The following is a 24,511-nucleotide window of genomic DNA, read 5'->3' as shown; positions in this document are numbered from 1 at the left end:
GTCTATGATCAGCGGGAAAAAAAAGATTAAACTAGTGCAAGCTACAATAAAAGTATTATTTTTACAGTCTTCGGACGGAAGCACAATATTTTATTTCGAAAAACCCGGAAGCGGAAAGGAACAGTGGTCTATTTATAGTGCGCTTAACTGACCAAATTCAGCTTGATCCAGTTTTGGTTCGTGACGCCGTCGAAGCCTTTTGAACTGTAAAAAAATATAAACAGCCATTCATACAAAAACATTTAGCTAAACTGCGAGTAGTGAAGCGAACATGAGCGACACCGAGAAAGATTTCAGGGAGAAGGTGAGTTGCCTTTGATTCATAACGGAATTACCGATCGGGGGAAAAAGACGCCAAGCTAACGTTAGCATGTTAGCCCCAATGCCAGCTTTGTTTAGCCGCCATGGTTATAGCAACATGTCTTTTGAGCTCTGAACAATAAATGTTATTGCATATTTTTGTTGTGTAATATATTAGTTAATTTCTGAATTTTACTAAATCCTTTTCAAAAGCAAATTATGCGGCCTACAACGAGCCGTCGTCCCACGACTAGGCCACGCCGCCCTGGGCCATGCTTTTATTCAACCGACGTGAGATTTGTCTGACGTTGTAAAGCTAGCCTCAATATTGTAGTATTTGTGTCTGTAAATGTTTTTTTAAGCAATGCTGTATGTTGTATATTTATATTTTCATTACAAAGGAGTAATGGGGGCCACACTGAAAACAAATAGTAAAATTCAAGTGGAACCACTCCGAGAAAATGGCGGGCGTAGTGTTGCGTTCAAGTCCTTTTCGGATTTTTCTTTTTAAGTAAATGTTTTACTTAATACCGGGAGGCTAAAATGTATCTTCCAATCAAAACACGTATTTCAAAAGCAATTGAAAATGCACCGATGCATTTGTGACGTTGGTAAACTCATAAATTATAAAATAACGACGCTAAAATATTTTGTGATACCTCAAAAACTTTCAGTGGTGTTTTTTTTTTAATTGGGAAGAGACTTTATGGATACCTTGTATATTTTTCAGTTTTATTTGTTTTACCCCTTGTAAAATTCTCAAGATATCTCAACTTTATTCTAGTAATTCACTTGGGCTGTTTTCGAAATCACTTCTTATATCGTATCGTCCAGTAAACTGCTATGAGTATGCCATTATGTAGGACTGCTTGTAATTTATTGTGAGTGCAGTATTTTTTTTTTATTAATTTCTAAGACTGATGGGGCACATTCCCCACTCTCTGATGTTTATAATTTTGTGTGTTGCATACCACACAGACCCAAAATAATTTATCCGCCTTATTGGGCTGCAATAATAACGGAAAAACTTAAATTATCCATCCATTATCTGTACCGCTTTTCCTCACTAGGGTCGCAGGGGATGCTGGAAGCCAATCCAAGCTACCTGTGGGCAGTAGGCGCTGGACACCCTGAACAGGTTGCCAGGCAATCGCAGGGCAGACGTAGACAAACAACCATCCAAGCTTACACTCATACCTAAGAGCAATATAGAGTGTCCATTCAACCTGCCACGCATGTTTTTGGAATGTGGGGAGGAATAATTTTAATGATGACGGACATATAGAGTCTGCTATATGAATCATATGTTTACAGTGATCCGTGAAACTGGTGGGAGTGTATGATTCCGAACACAGCCTTACTTTTGTTTCCCGCTTTCAGTGTGGCACTCAATATACTCTTTTGTACATTGTTGCTGTTATCTGGTGAAACTATTGGGTTTTTTTCTTTTCTTTTTTTTTTGTGCCTCTTGGTATTTTAATGCAACCAAACCAACAAACTTGCCTTACACCCCCTTGTTTGTTCTTTGTCAAGGTTGAGGTTGGAAGAAAGAAAAAAAGGCGGAAGACGTTTCAGATGCGAAGTTGTTAGTGTTTGAAGCCAATGCCGTTGATGCATGCTAATGTATTGGGAGCAGAAAAAAAGAAGCGCTCAAGATCCTATCCCTCGACTAGTGTTGTAATGGCAGATGGTAAAATTGGGGAAGAGGAGCAAAAAAGACGTCGTAATGTCAAAGAGAAGAAAGAAGAAATGACGGGTTGTTTTGAAGTAATGAAGTAAAAGAAGTTATGAAGTTATGATCAGAAGTTTGGCCGGGTAGGAGTAATTTCTTAACAGCCTTTTATGTTACTACTCTCTCTTCTTTCTCTAAATCATGCATGTCAAATGTTCCTCTATCTGTAACTCACTCGCTAGCGCCCCCCACACACACTCATATTTATCTCAATCTGCTTCTCAGCTAAATAAGTACATTCTCAATGTATTCTGTTATGTGTCACATCTACACAAATATGCTAATCTAAAAAAAAAAAAAAACAAAACCTCCAAAAAAGGGCGAGTGGAGTCACATTTTGCATCATTCTTTCTTGACGCCAGTGTGACTTGTTTTGTTTTAACTCTGCTGTCCGGTTTGTCCAGGAGCCACAGCCTGGCTCAGGGAGCTCCTCCCCACAGCGATCGGCAAAATCTACCAGCCGCTCGCCGGCACGCTCAAAGGAAGGTTCCCAGCATTCCAGGTCCAGGTCTCGCTCACGATCCAGATCCAAATCCAAATCTAGGTAAGAAAATGTGCACCGCTACTACCTGGGGCTGCAGTCATCGATTATTTTGGCATTCAGACATCCTATTAAAAATTCCAATCAAATAATCGCGTATTTGTTGAATTAAATATATTCTTTTTGCGTTGAACTGCGTAACAGTATAGTATTTTCTTCTCTTCGAATATGAGTCAGCATTGAGATAAATCCCTCCCCGTACATTTTGGTTAATGAGACAGAGTGCTGTCAGAAGCACAGTAGCGATATTGCTGGCTTATAAAAAAGTGATCATTAGATTAGGCAACTTTGTCAGGCGATTGGTATCAAAGTGTGCAGAGTCAGTTAGGTTTAGTAACTTGAGCGCTAGCCCTGCTGCTAGCGCCATACAAAACGACCCCCCCCCCCTTCAGGTTACAATCTTGCAACATGTCTGCATTTTATCCTGTTTTAATGAGATCAATTTATTGGATGCTCAATAATGTCTTGGGTGACTTTCTTCGTCCCATTCTTAGGTCCCGTTCCCACCGGAGCTCGCGTAGGAACTATTCCCGCTCTCGCTCCCGCTCCCGCCGTCGACGTTCCCGAAGCCGCTCTGGCAGCCGGCGAAGGAGCCACAGCCGCTCGCCCATGTCCAACCGCCGCAGGCACATTGGCAACAGGGTAACGATACAGTACATCTTTTAGCGTTTCTTATAAATGTTGTTGACTTTGTAGTTAAAATCGAACTTATAAAGCACATAAATGTTTTCCATTCAATCATTTTTAACGCTTCGCACTCTCTGTATGCTTTCCATTTGTCCCCTCAAAAAAAAACATTGATTTAAAAAAAAAAAAATTATTTATTTATTTTTTTTGTGGTTTGTGCATTGCCTAAAATGTCCACAAGCTGAAGGTGTAGTAAGATTAAACAAGGTGCTAGGGTTGATTAATTTTATATTTGTATTTATTTTTTATAAGGCAAAGGGTCAGCGTTGTGCCTTTTGCTGATCTTCTCCCCCCTGCCAACAGGCCAACCCTGACCCAAACACCTGCCTTGGCGTGTTTGGCCTGAGCCTGTACACCACCGAGCGGGACTTGCGGGAAGTGTTCTCCAAATATGGCCCCCTGGCTGACGTCAACATAGTGTACGACCAGCAGTCCCGACGCTCTAGGGGCTTCGCATTTGTCTACTTTGAGAACTACGAGGACTCCAAAGAGGTGAGTATCTGTTATTATGGCATTTTTTTGACTTCCGAGGCCTCACAGTGCAGTTTTTCCCCCACTGTTAAATTGGATAGCGACTGCTTCTACTAGGTGATTCATGTGCTTGCCTGTCCTTTCCACATACCGAGCGATAATGCTCCGCACATCTACCAATGCACTGCAACGCTAAAACTCTCCCTGTGTCTTCTTATGGCATGATTGGCCAGAGGCAAATGGCCTCAGAAAGCTAATTGTGGGTCCCCAACATTTTTCCCATGAGGGACCGGTTCACTGTAGTATAGATTTTTCGTTTACACGCAACCATTTCATTTGACAAATGTTTTTCTTTGCATTAAAGTTAATTTGCAAAGGTGCGACACACTTCACCGAGGGGTGGTAATTATATTATTGACAGCGCTGTACGATGATGGAAGCAACCCAATATTAGACGAGGCTATGGCCTGATGAAACAAAGCACTTCCTATGGCTTTTACATTAGCCCCAAGATTGCGCCGAAGCAACATTTTTACATTAGATCTGGCTTTTGGGTGACTCATTGACACCTGTCTACAGGCGAAGGAGCACGCCAACGGAATGGAGCTGGATGGCCGACGAATCCGCGTGGATTTCTCCATTACCAAACGAGCGCACACCCCAACTCCTGGCATCTACATGGGACGACCCACATAGTGAGTCTTCATGACCGCACTGTATGGTTCCAAAGTGCTTTTCATCATTTCGCTGAGCTTGTACATTTCTGTTTTCAGTGGTGGTGGAGGCGGCGGCGGCGGCGGTGGTGGTGGTGGTGGCGGCGGAGGAGGAGGAGGCTCATCAAGGCGCATGTCGAGGGACTACGACCGCGGTTATGACCGAGGTTACGATCGCGGTTACGATCGGGACTACGATCGCTATGATGACCGGGAGTACCGATCATACAGGTAGGCGTTTTGCATCCGTTTTTCCTCATATGGTCGATATTGAATTGTTTTCGTTTGTCCAATAGACGAAGATCTCCATCACCGTACTACAGCAGAGGGTACCGCTCTCGATCCAGATCACGATCCTACTCCCCACGTATGTTTGACACTGATAATTGGGCGGAACACATGATTACTGTATTTCCTCAAGTAGTGGCTGGCAGATTGCATTTGGTTGAGGTGACTCCAGAGGACAAAGCGTCAGCTATAGGATAAACATTAATTTTATTGTAAAAAGGCATTTTTATGAAGCACATTGGGATTTCCATAATGTATACACTTTAGAGTTGTTTTGCCACTAGCCAAAATGTACAGATGTATAAAATGGAAAACGATAAAATATATTTAAGTATATATATTAAAAAAACGCATAAAATGTATTACACCAGAATACAAAACATTCACAAAATATAGAATTTTACAAAAATAAACGAATATTGGAAGATAATAGAAAAATACATTGATATGGCAACGCCACAAATATTCGAAAGAAGTCCAGTAGTTGATGGAGAAAATATACTGTCTCTCTGCAACCCATGAACTCTATTTATTCAGACCATGAACCTTACTAAGACATCAATGTGTCCTTCACGATCCATTTTCAAATTTCAGCGGCTACAAATGACCACCTCTTCTTTTGACTCCAATGTAAATGTCAGCTCTACAGATGCCACCGCTGTGCAGACTCTGGTAGAGATGCTTACTGTGAGTCATAGGGGGTGTTTGTAATTAGTACATGGCAAATGTTTCCTCTATGAGGGGTGACAAGGCACATGTAGATTTGGGGTGGGGTGTGATGTTTATCAACGCAATGAAATTACAACTGAGGCCACTATTTGAGGAAAAGCGGTATTGTATGGACTAATCACCATTTAAAAAAAATAATAATAATAATAATTTGTTTCTCCTCCCCCTACCCCCACACCCAAACAATTCTTTCCAACAGGTCACTACTGAGCAGTGAGTCGTCGCATGTTATTTTTTTTTTTTAATGTTTTGATCACATCACAGCGTATATACACGCACACACAGAAAGAAATGCATGGGAAGAAAAATTTTAGATTCCGAGGATAAACGTACACAACGTTCCTGATCTTGAAAATTGCTTTGCTGAAATCTGGACATTTTTTTGCCGGGGGGCAGAGTACCAAAATGGCAACATTTGAAAGAATGGATTATTGTTTTTGCTTTGTAGTGTAATAGTGAGTTTAGAGTCTGGCTGTTTTGTTTTTTTTATTTTATTTTATACATGTAGGTTTGTTCACGTGAGGTAGGTTTGAATGCAGCGCCTTCCCCCCCTTTTGTTAGGTTGTCTCAATGTTCAGGAGTAGAAGAACCGAACACAGTAAAATGTGTATTTAAATGGATTGCGTCCCTTCTGCAGTTTGTCATTTTACAGTTTATTGCAGGTCCGATTTGTATGCATCATACATTTGTCATGTGGATTTTCAAATAAAAGCTGAAAGCATTGTCAATCTTGTTTTAGTTTTGTTTTTCATTTGCATGTTTCTTCAAAGTGGTGTCATGAGAGTACAGTAATGCAAATTATCTTCTCTAAGGTCACCAACGAGGCAAATGAAATAAATATATTGCAGATGTGCTCATGGAGAAGTCATACCTTAGAGCAAATAACATGTACTAAGTATATAATTTTCATATGCGTTTCAACTAGATAAATGAAGTGATCATGTTGCGCACTCTGACAGTGGAAAATAATGTGAACAAACATGGAAAACAGGTTAGTGCGCTTTGTGTGTGCCGCAATAACTTGGAGGTTGTTGAAAGTATTGTTTGAACATGCAAAAAAAATTTCTTTGGGCGAAGTTAAGTACCTTTATTTCAGTGATATAAATGGTGTAAAACGTGAGTCTGTTCATCGGCAATCGTCTCAGGTGGCTCTCCTGAAAAAAAGAAAATGTAGACATAATTCCTCCGGGTGCCATGTCACATTGATAGTAACTTGATTGAGGAGGACGTACTTATGCAAGTGTTACCGAATACGTAAGTTGTACGTATACCGGAGGTGATGTCTCCAATGGGAGCACTTGCTTCTCAAACCGCTTCTAGAAATGACCTATCTCTTGCATTTTGTTGGGTTCAATGCTCATTAAGAGAAGAACGTATTGGACGTCTCTAATCTCGTTGCACACTTGAGTACAATGACAATAAAGGGATTTCTAAGTTTATCTAACGCTATTAAAATAATACCGTCGCGCTGCTGTGACGTAACTTCTCTCACGCCGGCCAATCAAAAGTGCTCCTCTTTCAAACTCATTCCGATAATTATCTTTGTACCTCGAATAGTGTTATGTTGATATAGTCTACAGAAAACGGAATGATGGAAGAGTTACATAATTTAAAAATATATAATTTAATAAACGGGTACTTGTTCGTGACGTAGATCTCACTGACCAATCGGAAAGCACGCTTGCCAAAACACTTCCGCTCAGCTCTTGCTGCAGCCTGCCCTGTCTCTCCCTGCCGAGTGGTGAGTGTGAGCGGCTATCGCTGAAGTGCCCGGCACGTAGAACCCGAAATTAAGGTACACGTGAAAATGTGTTTGCACACTAAAACTCAAAGCCTGAGGTCTAAGTTTAGTGCCCGCTCGAAGATTCGGTCGGTGACTCGCTCGGACGTATTCAGCAGTGGCTCATGTTAGCCGCCTGCTAACGTTAGCATTAATCACGTTTGAATGAGCTAGAGAAGCTCCTCACTCCAGCTAACGTAAAGCAACGTAGTCTAAAAGTGCCTCAAGAAGCCATAAAAGTAGGAATAATCCTCAGGCGAATGTGTCGTGGCTAGATGGTAACCTGACGCCACTCTTGCAGATGGCTCCAAAGAAGGGAGAAGCACCCAAGCCGCCCCCGTTGATTGGACGCTTCGGGACGTCGCTTAAAATCGGAATTGTGGGACTGCCAAACGTCGGGTAGGTACAAATGGATACACCTAATGCGTATTTGTTGTTAATACATATTTTGGGGTGAATTGTTTGCAGGAAATCCACGTTTTTCAACGTGTTGACCAAAAGCCAAGCAGCAGCTGAGAACTTTCCCTTCTGCACCATCGACCCCAACGAGAGTAGAGTGCCTGTCCCTGATGAACGCTTCGATTTCCTCTGCCAGTATCACAAACCAGCCAGGTTTGTCTGTGTGTCCACTATTCAAAAAGTATTTGTAGTGGATCGTGTCCGATCTCTACTGCGTAGAATGAAAAATGTAAAAAGTAATTGACATTTTTATACACTAGGGCTGAAGAATTAATTGAATTCAAATCAAATCGCAAATGTAGTAGGATTTAGTTTTCAAATCGCAAAGGCAGCAATTTTGATCAAGAGAAATAAAACAAGACTATAAGTTAAAAGATAGCTTCCGTTAAACCTTGACTTGGGTGAAATGATAAAAATATCAGTTAAAATTTTGTAACGTCATTGCGGTGAGCAAGGCAGTCGCCTATGAACCTTTAGCAATTTATTGTCCAAGACAAACGGTCATTCACTCAAATACAAAATGAGAACACTCACAAAGAGAAGCCATAGGGCGCAACTCACACCGAACTAAATGGCGAACCTGACTCCCGTTTCCTGACATCACTTACCATGCCACATTCACTGCCCTTGATGAGTATAATTGTAATACAAGCGTTTGAATACTGGTTTGGGAATTGTAGTTCTTTTACGATGACATCTAAAAGCGCTTCTGATATTTAATAATAAATCACATGGTACTGCATGTATCAAATGGTTGATTTTACTGTACGTTGTGATGCATCTAAGATAACAAAGCAATATCTATATTTCACTTCATATTTTGTGGAGTGGTATGCAGTTGTTTAGCGAATTTTTTTTTTAATTCTGTGCTTGATGACAACTAATAAAAACTTAACAAAAACAGAGCATTTTTGAAAAATGAAAACTAATAAACCCTCTCCAAAAAACTAATTATAACTATTAAAATTTCATAAAAGTCTGAGACTGCCTTTAATGAAAAATCCCAAACTGTTACCTGATGCACATGCTGCAATGAATCTCCTTAACAATACTTCTTCCTCCTTATTCAGGGCTTCGGTGCCATTTTGGCATAATAGTGTTAGAAATTATTATCTATGGTTATTTTCCAGCAATACACAATTCGAGGTGGACAGCTGCGTTTTTCAACAAATTAGTTTTAGATATGTCCTGGTGAGTAGTTGAAAGTTGACCGTACACTATCGATGACACGCTGCTTCCGTGTCCTCCCCAGTAAAGTTCCCGCTTTCCTAAATGTTGTGGACATCGCCGGCCTGGTGAAGGGCGCTCACTCGGGACAAGGGCTGGGGAACGCCTTCCTCTCCCACATCAGCGCCTGCGACAGCATCTTCCACATGACACGTGAGTTGCGTGTCGGCGTGTGTGTTCGTGTCTTCTCCGCAGCTGCTGTGAGGCGACAAGTTGAGTGAAGCGCACAGGTGCCGGCCCAGAGTGCTGGACCCAAACTTTTTGTGCCGCAGTCTAATGAAGGTCAGAGCAGTAATGTTCCGAATTTTGCAAAATATTAGATGGAATTATAAGAAAGAAATAATTGGAGAAACATTTGAAAATAATGCTCAGATAATAGAGGCAAATTATTTGGAACAAATGTAAGAGTACCAAGTAATACAAAATACTGGATAAAAACTGCAAAAATATTTGTTGGAAAATACTAACAATTTAAAAATAATTCAAAAGGCTTTAAGCAGAAATCACAAAAACTTTACAAATTTGACTAAAAATGTAGTAAACAGTAATAAAAATGGAAAGAGAAAAAAACATCCAAAACTGAAAAACACACAGATGGAAACTGAGATTATTTTAATTAAAAAAAAAAACACAAAACAAGTAATAGTCAATGGAAAATTGCAAATAAACATTTTCAACCTGGATTTAATTTTTTTTCTCCCCCCCCCCAGGTGCCTTTGACGATGAGGACATCATCCACGTGGAGGGCAACGTGGACCCTGTGCGCGACATGGAGATCATCCACGAGGAGCTTCGGCTCAAGGACGAGGAGATGATCGCGCCCATCCTGGACAAGCTGGAGAAGACGGCGGTCCGTGGCAACGACAAGAAGCTCAAACCGGAATACGTAGGACCGTTGCACCGTTGTTGTCCTTACGGGTGGAAGCGCGGTGATAGACGAGCGCCTTCTCTCTTCAGGACATCATGGTGAAGGTGAAGAACTGGGTGGTCGACGAGAAGAAACACGTGCGATTCTGCCGCGACTGGAATGACAAAGAGGTACGGCGCCCTTCTCGATTCGTGGTTCGGCATGCTTGTGTGGGGCTTGAATTGTGCTTGTGTTACAGATCGAGGTTTTGAACAAGTACCTGTTCCTCACATCCAAACCTATGATCTACCTGGTCAACCTCTCCGAAAAGGATTACATCCGCAAAAAGAACAAGTGGTATGTTGTGCAAGTTCTGTTTGTGGTAACTCTCATTCTGAGATTTTGTACTTTTATGTTTGGTATTTTTTATTAGTCCCTTTTTTGTGGTTGTGTGCTATTATTGTTTGTCTTGGTGTATGAGTGTGTACATGTTTGTTTGTGTTTCATTTAGTGTTTTTGTTGTTTTGTGTTGTCTTAGCGCATATGTTTTTGTGTTCGGGTGTGTGTTCAAGTGAATTTTTTCTCAGTCTTTGTTTTGGTTGTGTGGTTTTAGATTTTTTTTTTTAGTCCTTATGAGTGTATTTGTGTGTTTTTATTTCTTTATAATGATTTGTTTTTGTGATTTGTTATTGTTGGTTTTTCTTTTGCATTATCTTGTGCATTTGTGAGTTTGTGTTTTATGTTTGCGTGTGAGAGACTTGGTTAGTCTTTTTTTAGGTTGGTTTTGGTTGTGTTGTGTGTATTTTTTGTGTATGGGTGATCTAGTCTTTTTGTTCAGTTTCTTGTTGTGTGTTTTTGAGCGAGTTTATATGAGCTGCTCGTCTTTGTTTTGGTTGTGTTTTTACGTCTGTGTTATTGTGTACGTTTTGGTCTCTTTTTTTACTCTTTTTAACTTGCTTATTTGGGTGTTTTTGCGTGTATTATTGTTTTGAGTTTGTGTTGGTAATTTATTTACTTTTTTTTTTTTTATTCTTTTTTTGTATGTGTGTGTGCGCGTGCAGTAGATCGGGAGCAGACCAGGCTCTTGAATCGTGAAAATCATGTAAAATTAATGGCCATTATAATTGCACTGAAAAACTACCTAAAAAAATTCTGGAATAAGCAGACATACATTGCCACGAAAAACGGGTCCTGTTGACTTTTCCTGTCCCCCCCAAAAAAAAATGCATATTGGTTTCACTGCACTCGAAATTGTCCAACCATGTATATGAACGCTTGTTTCTCTACATAAGCCTGGCGATTGCTCGATATAGGGTGGACCCCACTTCTCGGTTCCACTTCACTCACAACCCTTCGGAGGACAAGTGCGATGGCAAATGCATGAGCGGAGGTGTGTGTTGTCATGTTGTAAGTAGCATCTCTTCTCTTCTCTGAGGTTGGCTAAAATCAAGGAGTGGGTGGATGCTCACGACCCGGGCTCCATGGTGATCCCTCTTAGCGGAGCGTTGGAGTCCAAACTCTTTGACATGGAGCCAGAGGAGCAGATAAAATACTGCGAGGAGCAAAAGACACAAAGGTGACATTCGCCCGCGTCTCATTGGATCATTTAGTTGTGCTTCAATTCCGAATGAAGTCTAATTGTGTTATGACCACGGTCATTATCGGGAACAAAAAGAAAGAAAAAAACAAAAATGAAAACATTGGAAGAAATATTAAAAAATAAAATAAAAAGAATTATATTTATATATGAGTATTTTTAAAAACTAACAAACTATATTTTATATTTATGGAACTAAATTGAAAAGAGTTTGGAAATTGCTCAAGGCATTTTTTTTCTGCATCATTCATGCAATGCCTAACAGTAAATCACTGCCATCGTGGTGAGAAGGCCAACTTCAAAATAAAATTTTACCAAAAAAATTAGGGACGTCAATGCATTGGTTCACTTTTAATTTGAAGTTATTCCCGACAGCACATTGCGATGTGATGGCTGACGCTTTCTTGATTCATTTTTCCGTCTGTGGTCGTGGTCATTTTATATTGCCATCACAAACTGTTCCCCCCAACATCAACAGCACAACATCGTCCTGAAATCAAGTCCAATTGATAATTAAGGGCAAAAAAAAAAAGCTCAAGTTAATTGAAATTGTACTATACATCGCCTATTGGCCACATTTAATTCCTGTGTTTTAGTTTTTTTTTGTGGACAAAATTGGTTCTGCTGTCAATTCATTCCATATGCCAAAATCTATTTGGAAAGAAGTGTCTAAAATCTGATTTGGTGATGTTTCAAGAGAAAATGTTGGTCGTTCATGGAGTGAATTATTTTTATTTATTTATTTTTTGTAGTATTGTTTTTTGGTCTTCTGTATTCATAATATTTTTTTCCCCAAGCCAAAATAAATATTTATATCTGACTATTCGATAGACTTATCAGTGGGGTATCCGAATACCAAAGTATTTGATACCTATAGCCCTAATACTTATTATAACTTTTTTAAATCTTGCACTTGACAAGTACGCCATATATTAAAAAATAAATAAATAAATAAATAATCAACTAAAAACGAACAAACCCCTGGTTGTGACACGTAACGCAATATCGTTGACTTTGTCTCCATCTAGTGTCCTGACCAAAATAATCAAGACTGGCTATGCGGCGCTACAGCTGGAGTACTTCTTCACCGCGGGACCGGACGAGGTGCGAGCGTGGACCGTCAGGGTAAGTGTTTCCTTCAGCATTACCATCTCAGCGTGTTTCTTGGGCTTTTTCTATCTTCATGCAATGCTTGCACCAAAAGATGCACTGCCAATGCAAATCACTAAAAGCTCACACATACCCACCCAAAACATTAGCGATGTTCAATATCCCTTTTTTTTTTAAGACCGATACCAGTAAGAGTATTCCCTCTTTGAGTAGTCACGATACAGAGTATAAATACTTGTGAATATAATTTAACCCAATGAGAAAACAAAACAAAACATTTCTATTTGACGCGGCTGATGTGTCAAACTGTCACATTATAGTGCCAAAATTACTGCCGATGAGGATTTTGTCATAGTCCGATTTTCTTTGTCTTATGTATCGGTGACTGGTATCGGCTGCTTCCATGCTTATCCAATACCTAAAAAAATAATGCCAGTATCGGCCTGATACCAATGCGTATCGGTACTCGCCCATCACCACAAAACTTACTTGGGCACTCAAACTCATGCAAAGATACACACGCGAACAAAAGAAAAACATTCACTTCAGTGTTTGTCATTGCAACCCAACAGAAAGGCAGCAAAGCTCCACAGGCAGCCGGCAAGATCCACACCGACTTTGAGAAGGGCTTCATCATGGCCGAGGTGATGAAGTTTGTCGACTTCAAAGAAGAGGGCAGCGAAAATGCAGCTAAGGTACGGTCTGTTTGGGAGTAACGATTCATTTGAAGGTCAATCATAAAATACAAGTCATTTTGATCACGTATATTTTATTTGCTTTTTTCCCCACCCCGTAGGCTGCAGGCAAATATAGACAACAGGGTCGGAACTACGTGGTGGAGGACGGTGACATTATCTTCTTCAAATTCAACACACCCAACGCGCCTAAGAAGAAATAAGAAGGTCAAGAATTATTTTTAAAGAAGAGAATGCCATCCACACTTTTGCTTTTTATTGACCACACACAGAAGGCCTTCATTCTGCTCCGGAATCATGTGGACTGTCAACAATAACCCAAAAAAATGGCAACCTCGTCATCAATACGCACGCGTCAATAAAATGTGACAAAACCCACTCATGAGTCCATGACATGAAATTACATTTTTGATGTTATTTTCCCGTTTCAAGATACATTTTATCTTGATTTTTTTATTTTATTATTATTATTTTTTTTAGCATTGTCAATTTTAACCTCCCAATCTGATATTTTTATGGATCATAAAATTATTTTAATAAAAAGGTTACATGGAGAGGTAATACTATGATTCACTCCATGAGAGAAATAAAATACACTGCTATATAATTTTAGTAAAAAATGAAAACGTCCATATATTCTCTTCACCGCATATCCTCGTTAGGGGATTTACTGGCAACTACGTTATTTTCATCATATACTCAACGGCATAGAGTATCAGGCAGATATTAGCGGTTCATTAGCATAGTGAGGTTGTGGACTGTCATGTGACTTTGACACTAGGTACAGTTGTCTTGATTATTTGGGGTCAGGAGTTTGTCTATGAAAGCATTTTTATAACGGTAAATCATTTTTTTTTTTCATGAACACGGCTTTGCAAATGCCACGTCTGTTCGTCAGATGAAGTGTGTTACAACAAAGACGACAACCGCAATACATAATGGAGTCGATTGTGATTAAGTATATTACAACTGTTTATAAAACATTTTTTTAGGAGGGGATGTGTCATTTATTTATGGCCTGACCTTTATTCAATTGACTGAATCATGGCGTCTATCAGACAAAAAATACTGTGTATATCATCAAATCATTAGCTTTTCTTTTGTTACCATCAGTAATTAATTACTAATTTTGAAATTATTTCATGTAAAAAAATAAATACAACCTTTACCTATATTTAAAGCAGAAATCAAGTCAAAATATTTCTTTGCAATAATCTGCTCTATGTTTACTCATTGTATTCTGGTTAATATTGTGTTTGTTGAATGACAAGTATAATCCATCCAAGGAGGCTGACATTTTATTCAGCACCGTCCCCTGCAGTCGACTGAGATTGACATCAATGTGCATATTGCGAACGTCAAGGCTCACCAGTTTTCTGGGATTGGTCATGTGGTGTTCGCAATACTTCATTTCAGTTGGCACGAGGATGGCTGGATGAATTTAGGGCAGCTATAATTTATGTATTATACATGTTTTGTGTATGTATGTAAACATCTATATATTAGTGCTGTTAAGCGATTGCGTTTTTTTAACGAATTAATCGCAAAAAATAATGGTAATAAATTGCGATTAATCAAATTTTCAACTACTATTTTTAGCAAAGCTTAACAACAGTTATTTACTTGAATAACATTTTGGAATGCATGTAAAATCGCCAAATATATAGTATATTTTAATTCAAAGACTGTTTTAATAATTTCTCGATCGTTGAATAGGATCTAAAAAATTCTCAAAATGTATACAGCACATTTAGTTCTGCCCACAAGCAACACTCCAGCAGTGTTGGCTTGCCAGGCCCAGTGGTAACTTGAACAGGGTGTTTTGTTCTGAGATGATGTGCTGAAGATGTACATATAATATGGTACAGTATTTGAATTTGGCTTTGCAAAGTATGAAATTATTTTTGAAGTCAATAAAACTAAGTTAAACTATTTAACTGTGTTAAAAATGTAAAGCGTTAATGCTTTAATTTTGACAGCCACTATATATATATATATATATATATATATATATATATATATACATTTTAAACTATGTTTAAATGTTGAAAACTCTACAAAAGTTCATTACGTCCTGTCACGAACTCCGCCAAACAGGAAACACACGTCCTTTAAAAACGATTGACATCAGTGGCCAGCCAATCAGACGTCGACTCACTACCACCTTTAGCCAATCGTCGCAAAGAAGAAGGGTGGGACGTCCTGTAAATCGACCTCGCCAAGTCCCTCCCCTTTGTGTTTCCCGCACCGTCAATCAAAATAGAAAAAAATCGACCCGAATTCACCGATCAACACTACTAGCCCGTCTATGATAAAATGGACATGTACGGAGTTTAGCGGCTTTCAATAACATCCCCGCTCGGGATGTAAACTATTAAAAGAGTTAGCGAATAGACGTGCGACACCGGCGGTGAGTTTTATTGACAAGAGATGCGTCTTTTTTAAACCTTTTCTTTTTTTTTTTTTGCTCGGCGGCTAACTAGCTCGGCTATGGAGATCTAGCAGCCGAGCTAGCAGGCTAGCGACGGAGTTGTAAACAGCCATTCTCCGTGTCCGGGTGGCCCGCCGCGTCCCTGCAAAGTTGACGGGAGTTGTGGCTCGTTGGGAAGAGGGGAAAGTATTTTTTTTTTGCGGGGGGAGGACCAAGCGAGAGTAGCGAGGGGGGATGCTTTGCGGGGTTTTCAAGGCCCGACGGGAGTTGAAGATTACCGAGTGAAACAAGGGAGAAATGGCGTCCGCGGACGTGGACAGCAGTCAAAGCGACTTTCTTCAGGAAACGCAGGTAAACCCGCCACATTTTTTTTGTCCCCCTCGCTTTCCTCCCTCTTGGTTCGTGTTCGGCGTTGTGTTTGACGAGCGTGGAAGTTCACACGTTTTGAAATTTTGATGCCATTGGGGGGTGGGGAAGGGTGGAGGAGGCTGAAACGCCGTAGTACACTTCCTGTGTTCCCCCCACTCTCCACAACGGCCACCCACTTCTTAGCCCGTTAAAACCCGCCCATAGTGGGGAGGACGCTGCGAGGCTGTCGCCCCGCGCTGGACTGTCGCTCGGTGCTTTCTCCGCGACGAAAAAGGGCGGGCGGAGGCTCGCCGCCGACGGGATAATGTCGCTCGGCTTCGGCGTCCATAATCAAAAACAGTAGCGTACATTTCCCGCCCATCCCCCACTCGCCTGCTAGCCTCCATTATGTGAGCTAGCGGCACTTTTGCCAGCGTTTTCGCTTAAAAAAAATATTTACTGTTATTATTTGTGCTGTCATTTTGACCCATTCCACGATGGCAACACGATGTCCTAGTGGGTGGCACGTGTGCCTCAGTTCGGCGGGTTCGAATCTTCGCTCGCCAGCTAGCCACCACCAGGCCTACGTTGGTATGTGTCACATATCAAAAATGGATTGATAGACACAAGACCAGCATTATCAAACATACCTTAAGAAGATAATTCCAATGAAAGAAGTTTTATTTATCAAAATGTGAATAAGAATATTCACGTAAATTAGTAACTTCTGATTCTTTAAAATCAGTGAAAATGCATCAATTCATGGCCTCCGTTTTTATGCCAAGAAAATAATGATGGAGATTGTAGGTGTGACCTTTTTCGTTCAGGTGTTAGTGTGGATCCCTAAAAAGTATTTTAAACCTGTGGTCCCCAACCATTGAACTTAGCCGCACAAATGAAAGAAAACACTTGCAGTACTTCCGGTTCATGCATCATTCGAGGCGGAAAAATATTTCATTTTGAAAAGTTACCGGATGGTCGTCGTTACATCCATCTATGATGCTAATTGTCTCAGTCATATTACGCTAATATTTAAACCACAAGCTAGCCAAATGAGTAAAAAAACAGACGTACTTCATTTTTCAATAGAATTTTCAGTAGGATATCCTACTAAAATATTCACTTGTTGCAGCCGTACATATTAATTGCATGGGGTGTTATTTTGACTATTACGCTAGGTGATTACGTAAAAGCATAGCTGCACCATGAATGCTTTGCAGTTCTCAGGTTTGGGCTGTTGATCTTGGGTCCACTGTTGGTGGCACTTTCACAAACATTTTGTCCCGAAACCCCCCTTTTTCATTTATCTTTACTGTGGCCTCCAGAGGTCAATTCAGGCTTTAAATTGAGGCTTCCTGTGTTCTCGTTGTGCTTGCGTGGGTTTTTATCCTGCTCCTCTCATCCAAAGTCAGCTAAGATTGGCTCCAAGTCAATCACCTTTGCCAAAGAAGACAAGCGCAAAAATGTATTGAGGTGCACGGGCCATTCGACCATCATCCCAGTTTGTGTGATTTCAAATGCGATGATCTGCTTACCTCTTGCTAATCTGTCCAAATCCCCACCACATCTTCCATCTGCATAGACGACAGACATGTCTGCCATTCAGCTGTCGGGATCAGACCGCTGGGAGGTGTTAACACCTGTCTCGGCCGCCAAGGATGATCCCCACTGCGGGATTGTCACGTGCAACGGGCAGTACGTGCTTCCCCTCGGGGGTCTTCCCAGCCAGCCCATCTACGTGACTGCGCCTGGGGGCGAGGCGGCGGCCAATGGCGTGCCGGGCATTCAGTATCAGGTAAGGAGTTGAGTCACGGGAAGTAGGGCGTCAAGGATTATGAGAATAATTGAATTAGAATTGTCTCGACGCTTCACCGTTCTCATTATTTTTCCACACGGACTAATGTGACTGCAGACTAACCGGAATGAAGGAATGTGTGTCAAGTGCGTAAGAGTTTGCAGAAAGTCACGACTGATGACTGGTAATGGTGTGTTTTGGTTTTGCTGAATGGCTTTTAGCTCAAGACAACAAACCACAGCGATATTGTTATTGCTTGTCATTTGGTATTTTTCGGGCTTGGGTGCTTTTTTTTCTCTCCCCAGAATAGAATAATTTGCAAGCCATTTATTTTTAGGCATTAAGTTGTCATAAGAGTTGAAAATAAGTTTAGTGTTTTGGGGTCATGGTTTGAGATATTTTATGCGATGTGAACATCACTTGTGTTTTTTTTGTTACTTACTGCAGGCTTTGTTGCTTTCCCTCATGAATAGCGGGGATTTGCTGTCCGCCTCCATTGTAGTCTGCTGAATTGCAAACCTCCCGTTTCAGGTTATCCCTCAGATCCAAAACGCCGACGGAACGCTGACGAGCTTCCAGACGCAAGGCTTGGATGACGGCACGGGGCAGATTCAGCTCCTCCAAGACGGCGGCCACGGCGGCATCGGAATCAGCTGCTCGGCGGCGGCCACTACGGACCTCCTGACGCAGGCGGGACAAGTGCAGCCTCTCCATGGTCTTCCGCTGACCGCCGGCTCGGCGTACCCCGTGGGGCTGCCCGGCAACATCACCTTCGTGCCCATCAACAGCGTGGACCTGGAGTCGCTGGGCCTGACGGCGGCGCAGACGGTGCCCATCGCCACAGGCGTGACGCCGGAGGGCCAGCTGATTATGAGCGGCCAGACCCTGGAGAGCGCCGGGCAGGACGGCAAACTGGCGGTGGGGGGCGATGGCAACCAGGAGCTCTACGTGCCCACCTCGGACGCCCCTTCGCAACTACCCGCCACCATCGACGGCACGGGCGTGCTGACCCAAGCCACGGCCGTGTCCGCCGGTGTGTCGGACCCCTCGTCCTCTTCTGAGAACTTTAATTCCCACCTGCAGCAGATCCAGGTCAGCATGCACACTCGAGTCGGGTTGCTAATTAATTCCGGTGTATTTGTCTGTGTGGCGGCAGTGAACTCAACTCGCCTCACAGTATTTTGGCAGATTCAGAATCGTATTTTGTAATTCTACAGAAAAGATGCTTGAAGCTGTTTCTTGCCATTGCCAAGTTTACTGTCAAACAAAATGAAAAACACTTTGTGTATAACTTTGCCTCAAAATCTGCTTACTTTTTGCTAACGCAAAATGTGAAATGCAAACCTTGTTGGATATTTCCATTAAATTGAATGAGGAAAGTTGTTTTGAGATCTTTTAAGTCGCCAGCATGGTCAGTGAACAAATTCCACTTGGCTCTTTAAGCACAACTGTATTTAGTTACACCTGGATTACATTTGTCTTCATAGGAAAAATTATTAGTCCAAATTTAGATTAGGGCATGAGAAATATGGATTTAAAAAAAATATATATTTTTTTTTTACCAAAGTTGATTCCGATACTTGACTAATTGACTGATTTAATTTTGAAAAATAGATAAACAAAGATGACTTAATGGCAGAACATTTGACATTGTCTTTTCGTATTTACAACAGAGAGAAAAATCCGCCAAAATTTGGCTGACTTTTTTATTTGGAAAGGCTGGTTGTTTGAATGCCATTATCTTTATTATGTTGGAATTGAATTGTTTAAGCTAAAAAAAACAAACGCGCATCTTAAGCTCCATCTTCTCTCACTGATGTCGCCCAGATTCCGTCCTCCGGCGCCGCCGTCCCCGCCGTCACCCTCTCGCAGCCCATCCTACAGCTGTCGAGCGACGGTCACACCCAAGTCACAGCGGGCCAGGACCTGAATGCGGCGGCCGGTCAGACCCTTCAGAGCGTCCAGCTGGTCAACCCGGGGACGTTCCTCATCCAAGCCCAGACGGTCAGCGCCACTGGGCAGATCCAGTGGCAGACGTTCCAGGTGGGCAAGCGTGCCGAGGTCCGGGCGACGACGTTTTCCGAAGTGGATATTCAGGGGTGTCCTGTGTTTTTAGGTTCAGGGCGTTCAGTCGCTTCAGGGGCTGCAGCTGCCTCAGGGGCAGGGCCAGGCGCAGCAGCTGACCTTGGCCCCCGTGCAGACCCTCCCTCTGGGCCAGGCGGGCCAGGTCAGCTTGCCCAACCTCCAAACTGTGACCGTCAACTCGCTGACGCAAAGTGGCGTTCAGTTCACGCAGCAGGGTGACGACACCAACAGCCCGGCTGGTATGACACGGATCGCTCATTTTTTGTCAGGATTTTTAATGAGTTATTTATAGTTTTTTATTATTATTTATTCATTTTTAACTTTTGTTACTAACTCTTAGTTCGAGTTAAATAACTCTGGTAGTCAGCTTTGCAAGAGCTTCGATGTATCGACACAAACCACTGTGAGGTTATTTAGTTTTATTCAACTGTGTTAAGTTATGAAATAATAATTAAATTTAATTTCGATGCTTGGGAGGGCTTATTTTTGTCTCACGACATTTTTATTATATTCTGTCAGGCCATACGGACAGTTTTAACATGTATTTTTTATTTTTTTTTGAATCACTGCAAACTCTTTCAATGATAAAAAGATTTCCTGTAAGTGCGGGGAAGAAAAGAATCAGAAATCATTGACCGAGAAATCCTAAAGAAAATTTACTTTATAAAGATTTTCCAACCCTACCTTCTTCCTAAGCGCACGTCTCGTCCTCTTCCGTCGACGCAGGCATCCAAATCAAGGAGGAACCCGAGTCTGAGGATTGGCACCTGGGTGGCGACTCCACGCTCAACCCCAGCGACCTGAACAACCTGCGCGTGCAGATGACCGTCGATGACGACGCCGACGCCGCCAGCGGCGAGGGCAAGCGGCTGCGACGGGTAGCTTGCACCTGCCCCAACTGTAAAGAGTCTGGAGGAAGGTGAGCAACAACGCAAGTCGTCTGGGTCAGTCTTCAAAGTAGTCACTCATGCAACACTGCACGAGTTGTTAATAGGTTCTGTAATTTAGCTGAGGTGGGAGAGGAAACAGTCTCTTTATTCAGACACATGCACAAATAGTTGTGGTTGAACACAGTGCTAGTTTAATCTTGGTTGGTATGATTATGAACCCGCACTAATCTTTTGTTTGGAAATATTCCACTCCTTTGTTTCGTTTTCCAGTAAGCATTGTTTTTTTTTTTTTTTTTTTTAAATATTAGAACAGGTTTGAGTCCTACCTTTTGAGAACAATACCACTCAAACTGCATCCTTTGCAATTTAGTTAACGCTGACATATGTTGTCTTGAAGGTGCGGTCAAGATTTGACTGTTGGCACATTTCACCCCCCCCACTTGCTTCCCTGGCTAAAGAAACGTAGCGGCTAACTAACACATATGCATAGCTCCATGCTGAGGCTAGCTCCACTCATTCATTTGCTAAAAACGAAATGTTGCCGGTTTGAAGTATTTTTTTTTTTTTTTACAATGTACAGTCTATTAAAAGTGAGGCAATCAATTTATACAATACAATACAACTTTATTTATATAGCGCATTTCACACCAGCTGGAGCTGTAACAAAGATAGGGATAAAGATGGAGAATTTTCCCCCAAATCATTTTAATAAATTGTCAAGGGCACATAGGCTTACTCTGGTTTTTAAATATCAGTCATCGTGGTTACTTGGAGTGCTAAATATTTTTTGGGGTGCTACTTAGTGTAAAACCCTTTGAGAACGAATGATCTTGGTAGGACGTAACGTACAAACATGTGTGACTCACACACGCAGAGGTTCTGGCCTGGGCAAGAAGAAGCTGCACATCTGCCACATCGTCGGCTGCGGCAAAGTGTACGGCAAGACGTCGCACCTGCGCGCCCACCTGCGCTGGCACAGCGGCGAGCGTCCTTTCGTGTGCAACTGGATGTACTGCGGCAAGAGGTTCACTAGGAGCGACGAGCTGCAGAGACACAGGAGGACGCATACAGGTGACGCAGGCATAGCGAACGTGCTCGTTAGAAGCCTCTTTAGGAGGGGCGGGGCCTCGAGTGACCTCAGGACCCTACACGACAATGTCGATTTTAAACGTGACTCATTGTTCATCCCTACTTAGAAGCCTTTAGCACTTTCTTCTCGCTCGCTTTTTTTGGAGTCGCAGTGCCTGCAGGAAAACAATTGAAAATATAAACACAAAATGCAACTTAATTGCTAGTTGACCGCATGAACTGATGTTGTGAAGTTCACTGCCGCCCTCTTGTGGCCGAAACTTGTCCATTGTCCATTTATTGCTTTCAATACAAAGCCCCCCAAAAAAGTTGCGGCTAATCATTGTATCACTGCATGTTGTTGTTTTTTTATATATATATATACAGCTAAGCTAACATTGCTAACTGTGTCCCCGTGTCAGGCGAGAAGAAGTTTGTGTGCGGCGAGTGCTCCAAGCGCTTCATGCGCAGCGACCACTTGGCCAAGCACATAAAGACTCACCAGAACAAAAAGGGCGGCGCGCCCGCCTCGTCGTCGTCGCCCTTGCCCGCCGACACCCTCATCACAGCCGACGGCACCACGCTCATCCTGCAGTCGGCCGCCGCCCACAACCTGGTGGCCAATCAGGAGATCCCGCTGCAGCTGGTCACCGTGGCGCCCGGCGAGGCGTTGGAATGAGGCCATGATGGACGGACGGGTGAGAGAACTGGCCTATCACAAGGACCTCCTCTCTTGTCTCCTTTCTGATTTTGTTTTTGTTTGTTTTTTACATATGAATATAAATATATGACAAATATATATATTTTAAGTAAGAGTTACCCAGACTTTGTTTTTGCAGTCTTTTTATAGGCCGGCGGAAGCATTCAAAATGGTTGCTACGTATACACACACACACACACACACACACACCCCCACACACATTATACACAATGAAATGCCTTATTTTGTATCATAGTCGTGTATAAAATGCTGGAGTTGCATGAGTGTTTTTTTGTTTGTTTTTTTGTCTTTTTTTTAAACACAAAGGTCCGCCACGAAAAGATTCCCCATGTTTGGGAAGTGCGCTTATAAAACAGTTGTTAAAGTCGGCAGTGGTCTCAACCGACAAAACACCTGATGCAAAAGCTCACTCATTTTTTTTTTTTCCTCACCATTTTATTTGTGCGCTGAAATAAAAGGTTTTCCGCTAATAGAAATGTCATACCACCAAATGTTGTTCCCAGTACTTCCGGTCGCCTCGGAAATGGTTTTACAAATGCTAGACTAATGCGATAAATGCCAAGTGGATGTCACAAAATGTTGGAAAAAGACTAAATACGACAAGTGGGTCAACACATTTGGGACGCGCGCTCATAATGTCGTTAATGTCGCCGTCCAAACACTTGATGTAAAAGCTCACTTGTTTTTTTTAAACCGTTTGCTTGTGCACTTAAGTCAAAGGTTTTCCTTTGATGGTAATGTCACGAGACCACGTCACGCTGTTTCCTGGAAAAAAAATCATCACTTCTGGTCGATCACCTCGGGCATTTTTTTGCTAATGTGCTAATAATTCTAAGTGGACTTCACAAAATGTGGGCAAAAGTCAAAATGTGACAAATGGGTCAGCGCATTTGGGAAGTGCACTTAGAATGCCGTTAACGTCGCTGTGAAAACACCCAATGCAAATGTTCGTTAAGTTGTGCACTAAAATAAAACATTTGTCAATAATGGGAATGTCACAAGACGGCATGTCACTTGTGGTCGCCTCAGAGATTTTTGCGAATGCTAGGCTAACACTAAGTGAGCTTCCCAAAATGTATCGTAAAAGTGGTTTTAACTGTCCAGTACAGAATGTTTCCCACAATGTTTTTTTTGTCTGTTTTTTTTTAACTTTTTTCCATCACTCCAACGAAAACCATGCATCTCTAAATCCTTTTGAATTTTCATACAAAAAAAAAAGAGCCAAACGTTCTGGGGAGATGAAAGAAAAAAAAATCAGAATGTGGAGTTGCATGTTTTTTGTTGACAATTTATTTATTTTTGGGGTAAATTCCCATTTGTGTGCTGAAATTTGGAGCAAACGGATGCAACAAATTGTAGCGGCAAACATTCCAGTCCAAATTAGAGGTGAGATTCCATTTTTGCAATAAACCAAGTGTGGCCATGTCTTCTCTAAAGTTGGAAAAAAAAAAACAATCACTATTTTTTTGGGTTTTATTTGTTTTTCATTGTTTCCTCCATGTATAATGCTCCATGTTTGTCCGCATGTTTGTAGCAGTCATTTACATGTGTATTATCTTATTGTTTATAGAAGCCATCACTTAGTCAACGCAATTTATTTCAATGTATCAAAACCTTATTTTAAAATGACTTTTTTTTAAAGAGTTGGTGTAAAAATTGAATGTTACCTTTTTTTGTAAAACCTTTTTTCAAATGATCACAATAAAGTCTGAAACGCTCAGTCAACAGCGTCTGTGTGAATGACATCATCCCCAACATTGTTTGACAAATGGAAACCTTTTTTTTTTAGAATTTAAAAAAAAAATCAGCGTTAGAGGTGTAACGTTGAGTTTCCCCTGGCCTTTTATTTTGAAATGCCACATCAGATTTTAATGAAAGTTTTTTTTTGGATACCTCGGTGGCCTAGTGTGCCCGAGCAGAATCCTTTTTTTTTTTTTTTTTTAAGAAATGCCCATCTATTGTAAGGCACTTTTTAATTTTTTTTAAGAAATGGCCAT

The 24,511-nt window shown here is 41.5% G+C and overlaps 3 protein-coding genes across 4 annotated transcripts; all 3 read left to right on the top strand.

Annotated features, from left to right (window-relative positions):
• Window positions 1-119: 119 nt before the first annotated feature.
• LOC148342971 (transformer-2 protein homolog alpha-like) lies at window positions 120-6,189 on the top strand. The gene is made up of 8 exons (XM_088313224.1): window positions 120-304; window positions 2,437-2,576; window positions 3,068-3,215; window positions 3,564-3,752; window positions 4,311-4,426; window positions 4,505-4,675; window positions 4,741-4,811; window positions 5,661-6,189. Exons 1-8 carry the CDS (start codon window positions 272-274, stop codon window positions 5,669-5,671), a joined length of 879 nt encoding a protein of 292 aa, XP_088169350.1. The 5' UTR covers window positions 120-271; the 3' UTR covers window positions 5,672-6,189.
• A 932-nt stretch (window positions 6,190-7,121) lies between these two features.
• On the top strand, window positions 7,122-13,554 carry ola1 (Obg-like ATPase 1). 2 transcript variants are annotated; one of them, XM_088313714.1, is made up of 11 exons: window positions 7,122-7,256; window positions 7,543-7,640; window positions 7,710-7,853; window positions 8,953-9,080; window positions 9,638-9,813; window positions 9,885-9,965; window positions 10,034-10,131; window positions 11,210-11,350; window positions 12,400-12,496; window positions 13,054-13,176; window positions 13,278-13,554. In XM_088313714.1, the coding sequence occupies exons 2-11, from the start codon at window positions 7,543-7,545 to the stop codon at window positions 13,377-13,379; spliced, it is 1,188 nt and encodes a 395-aa protein (XP_088169840.1). In that variant the 5' UTR covers window positions 7,122-7,256; the 3' UTR covers window positions 13,380-13,554. The 2 variants fall into 2 exon arrangements, with proteins under 2 accessions (XP_088169840.1, XP_088169848.1); XM_088313722.1 differs by having other exon boundaries at window positions 7,136-7,202.
• A 1,862-nt stretch (window positions 13,555-15,416) lies between these two features.
• On the top strand, window positions 15,417-24,234 carry LOC148342969 (transcription factor Sp3-like). Its single transcript, XM_088313211.1, has 8 exons — window positions 15,417-15,958; window positions 17,538-17,750; window positions 18,282-18,842; window positions 19,578-19,793; window positions 19,867-20,074; window positions 20,562-20,754; window positions 21,600-21,796; window positions 22,216-24,234. The coding sequence occupies exons 1-8, from the start codon at window positions 15,905-15,907 to the stop codon at window positions 22,470-22,472; spliced, it is 1,899 nt and encodes a 632-aa protein (XP_088169337.1). The 5' UTR covers window positions 15,417-15,904; the 3' UTR covers window positions 22,473-24,234.
• Window positions 24,235-24,511: the final 277 nt, after the last annotated feature.

Source organism: Idiotropiscis lumnitzeri, chromosome 1, assembly GCF_059441095.1.
Source record: "Idiotropiscis lumnitzeri isolate Australia: NSW breed Sydney's pygmy pipehorse chromosome 1, RoL_Ilum_1.0, whole genome shotgun sequence".
In the NCBI taxonomy this organism is placed as follows: domain Eukaryota; kingdom Metazoa; phylum Chordata; class Actinopteri; order Syngnathiformes; family Syngnathidae; genus Idiotropiscis; species Idiotropiscis lumnitzeri.
The sequence above is the reverse complement of the archived record's forward strand: the minus strand, read 5'-3'. Positions and strand labels throughout refer to the sequence as shown.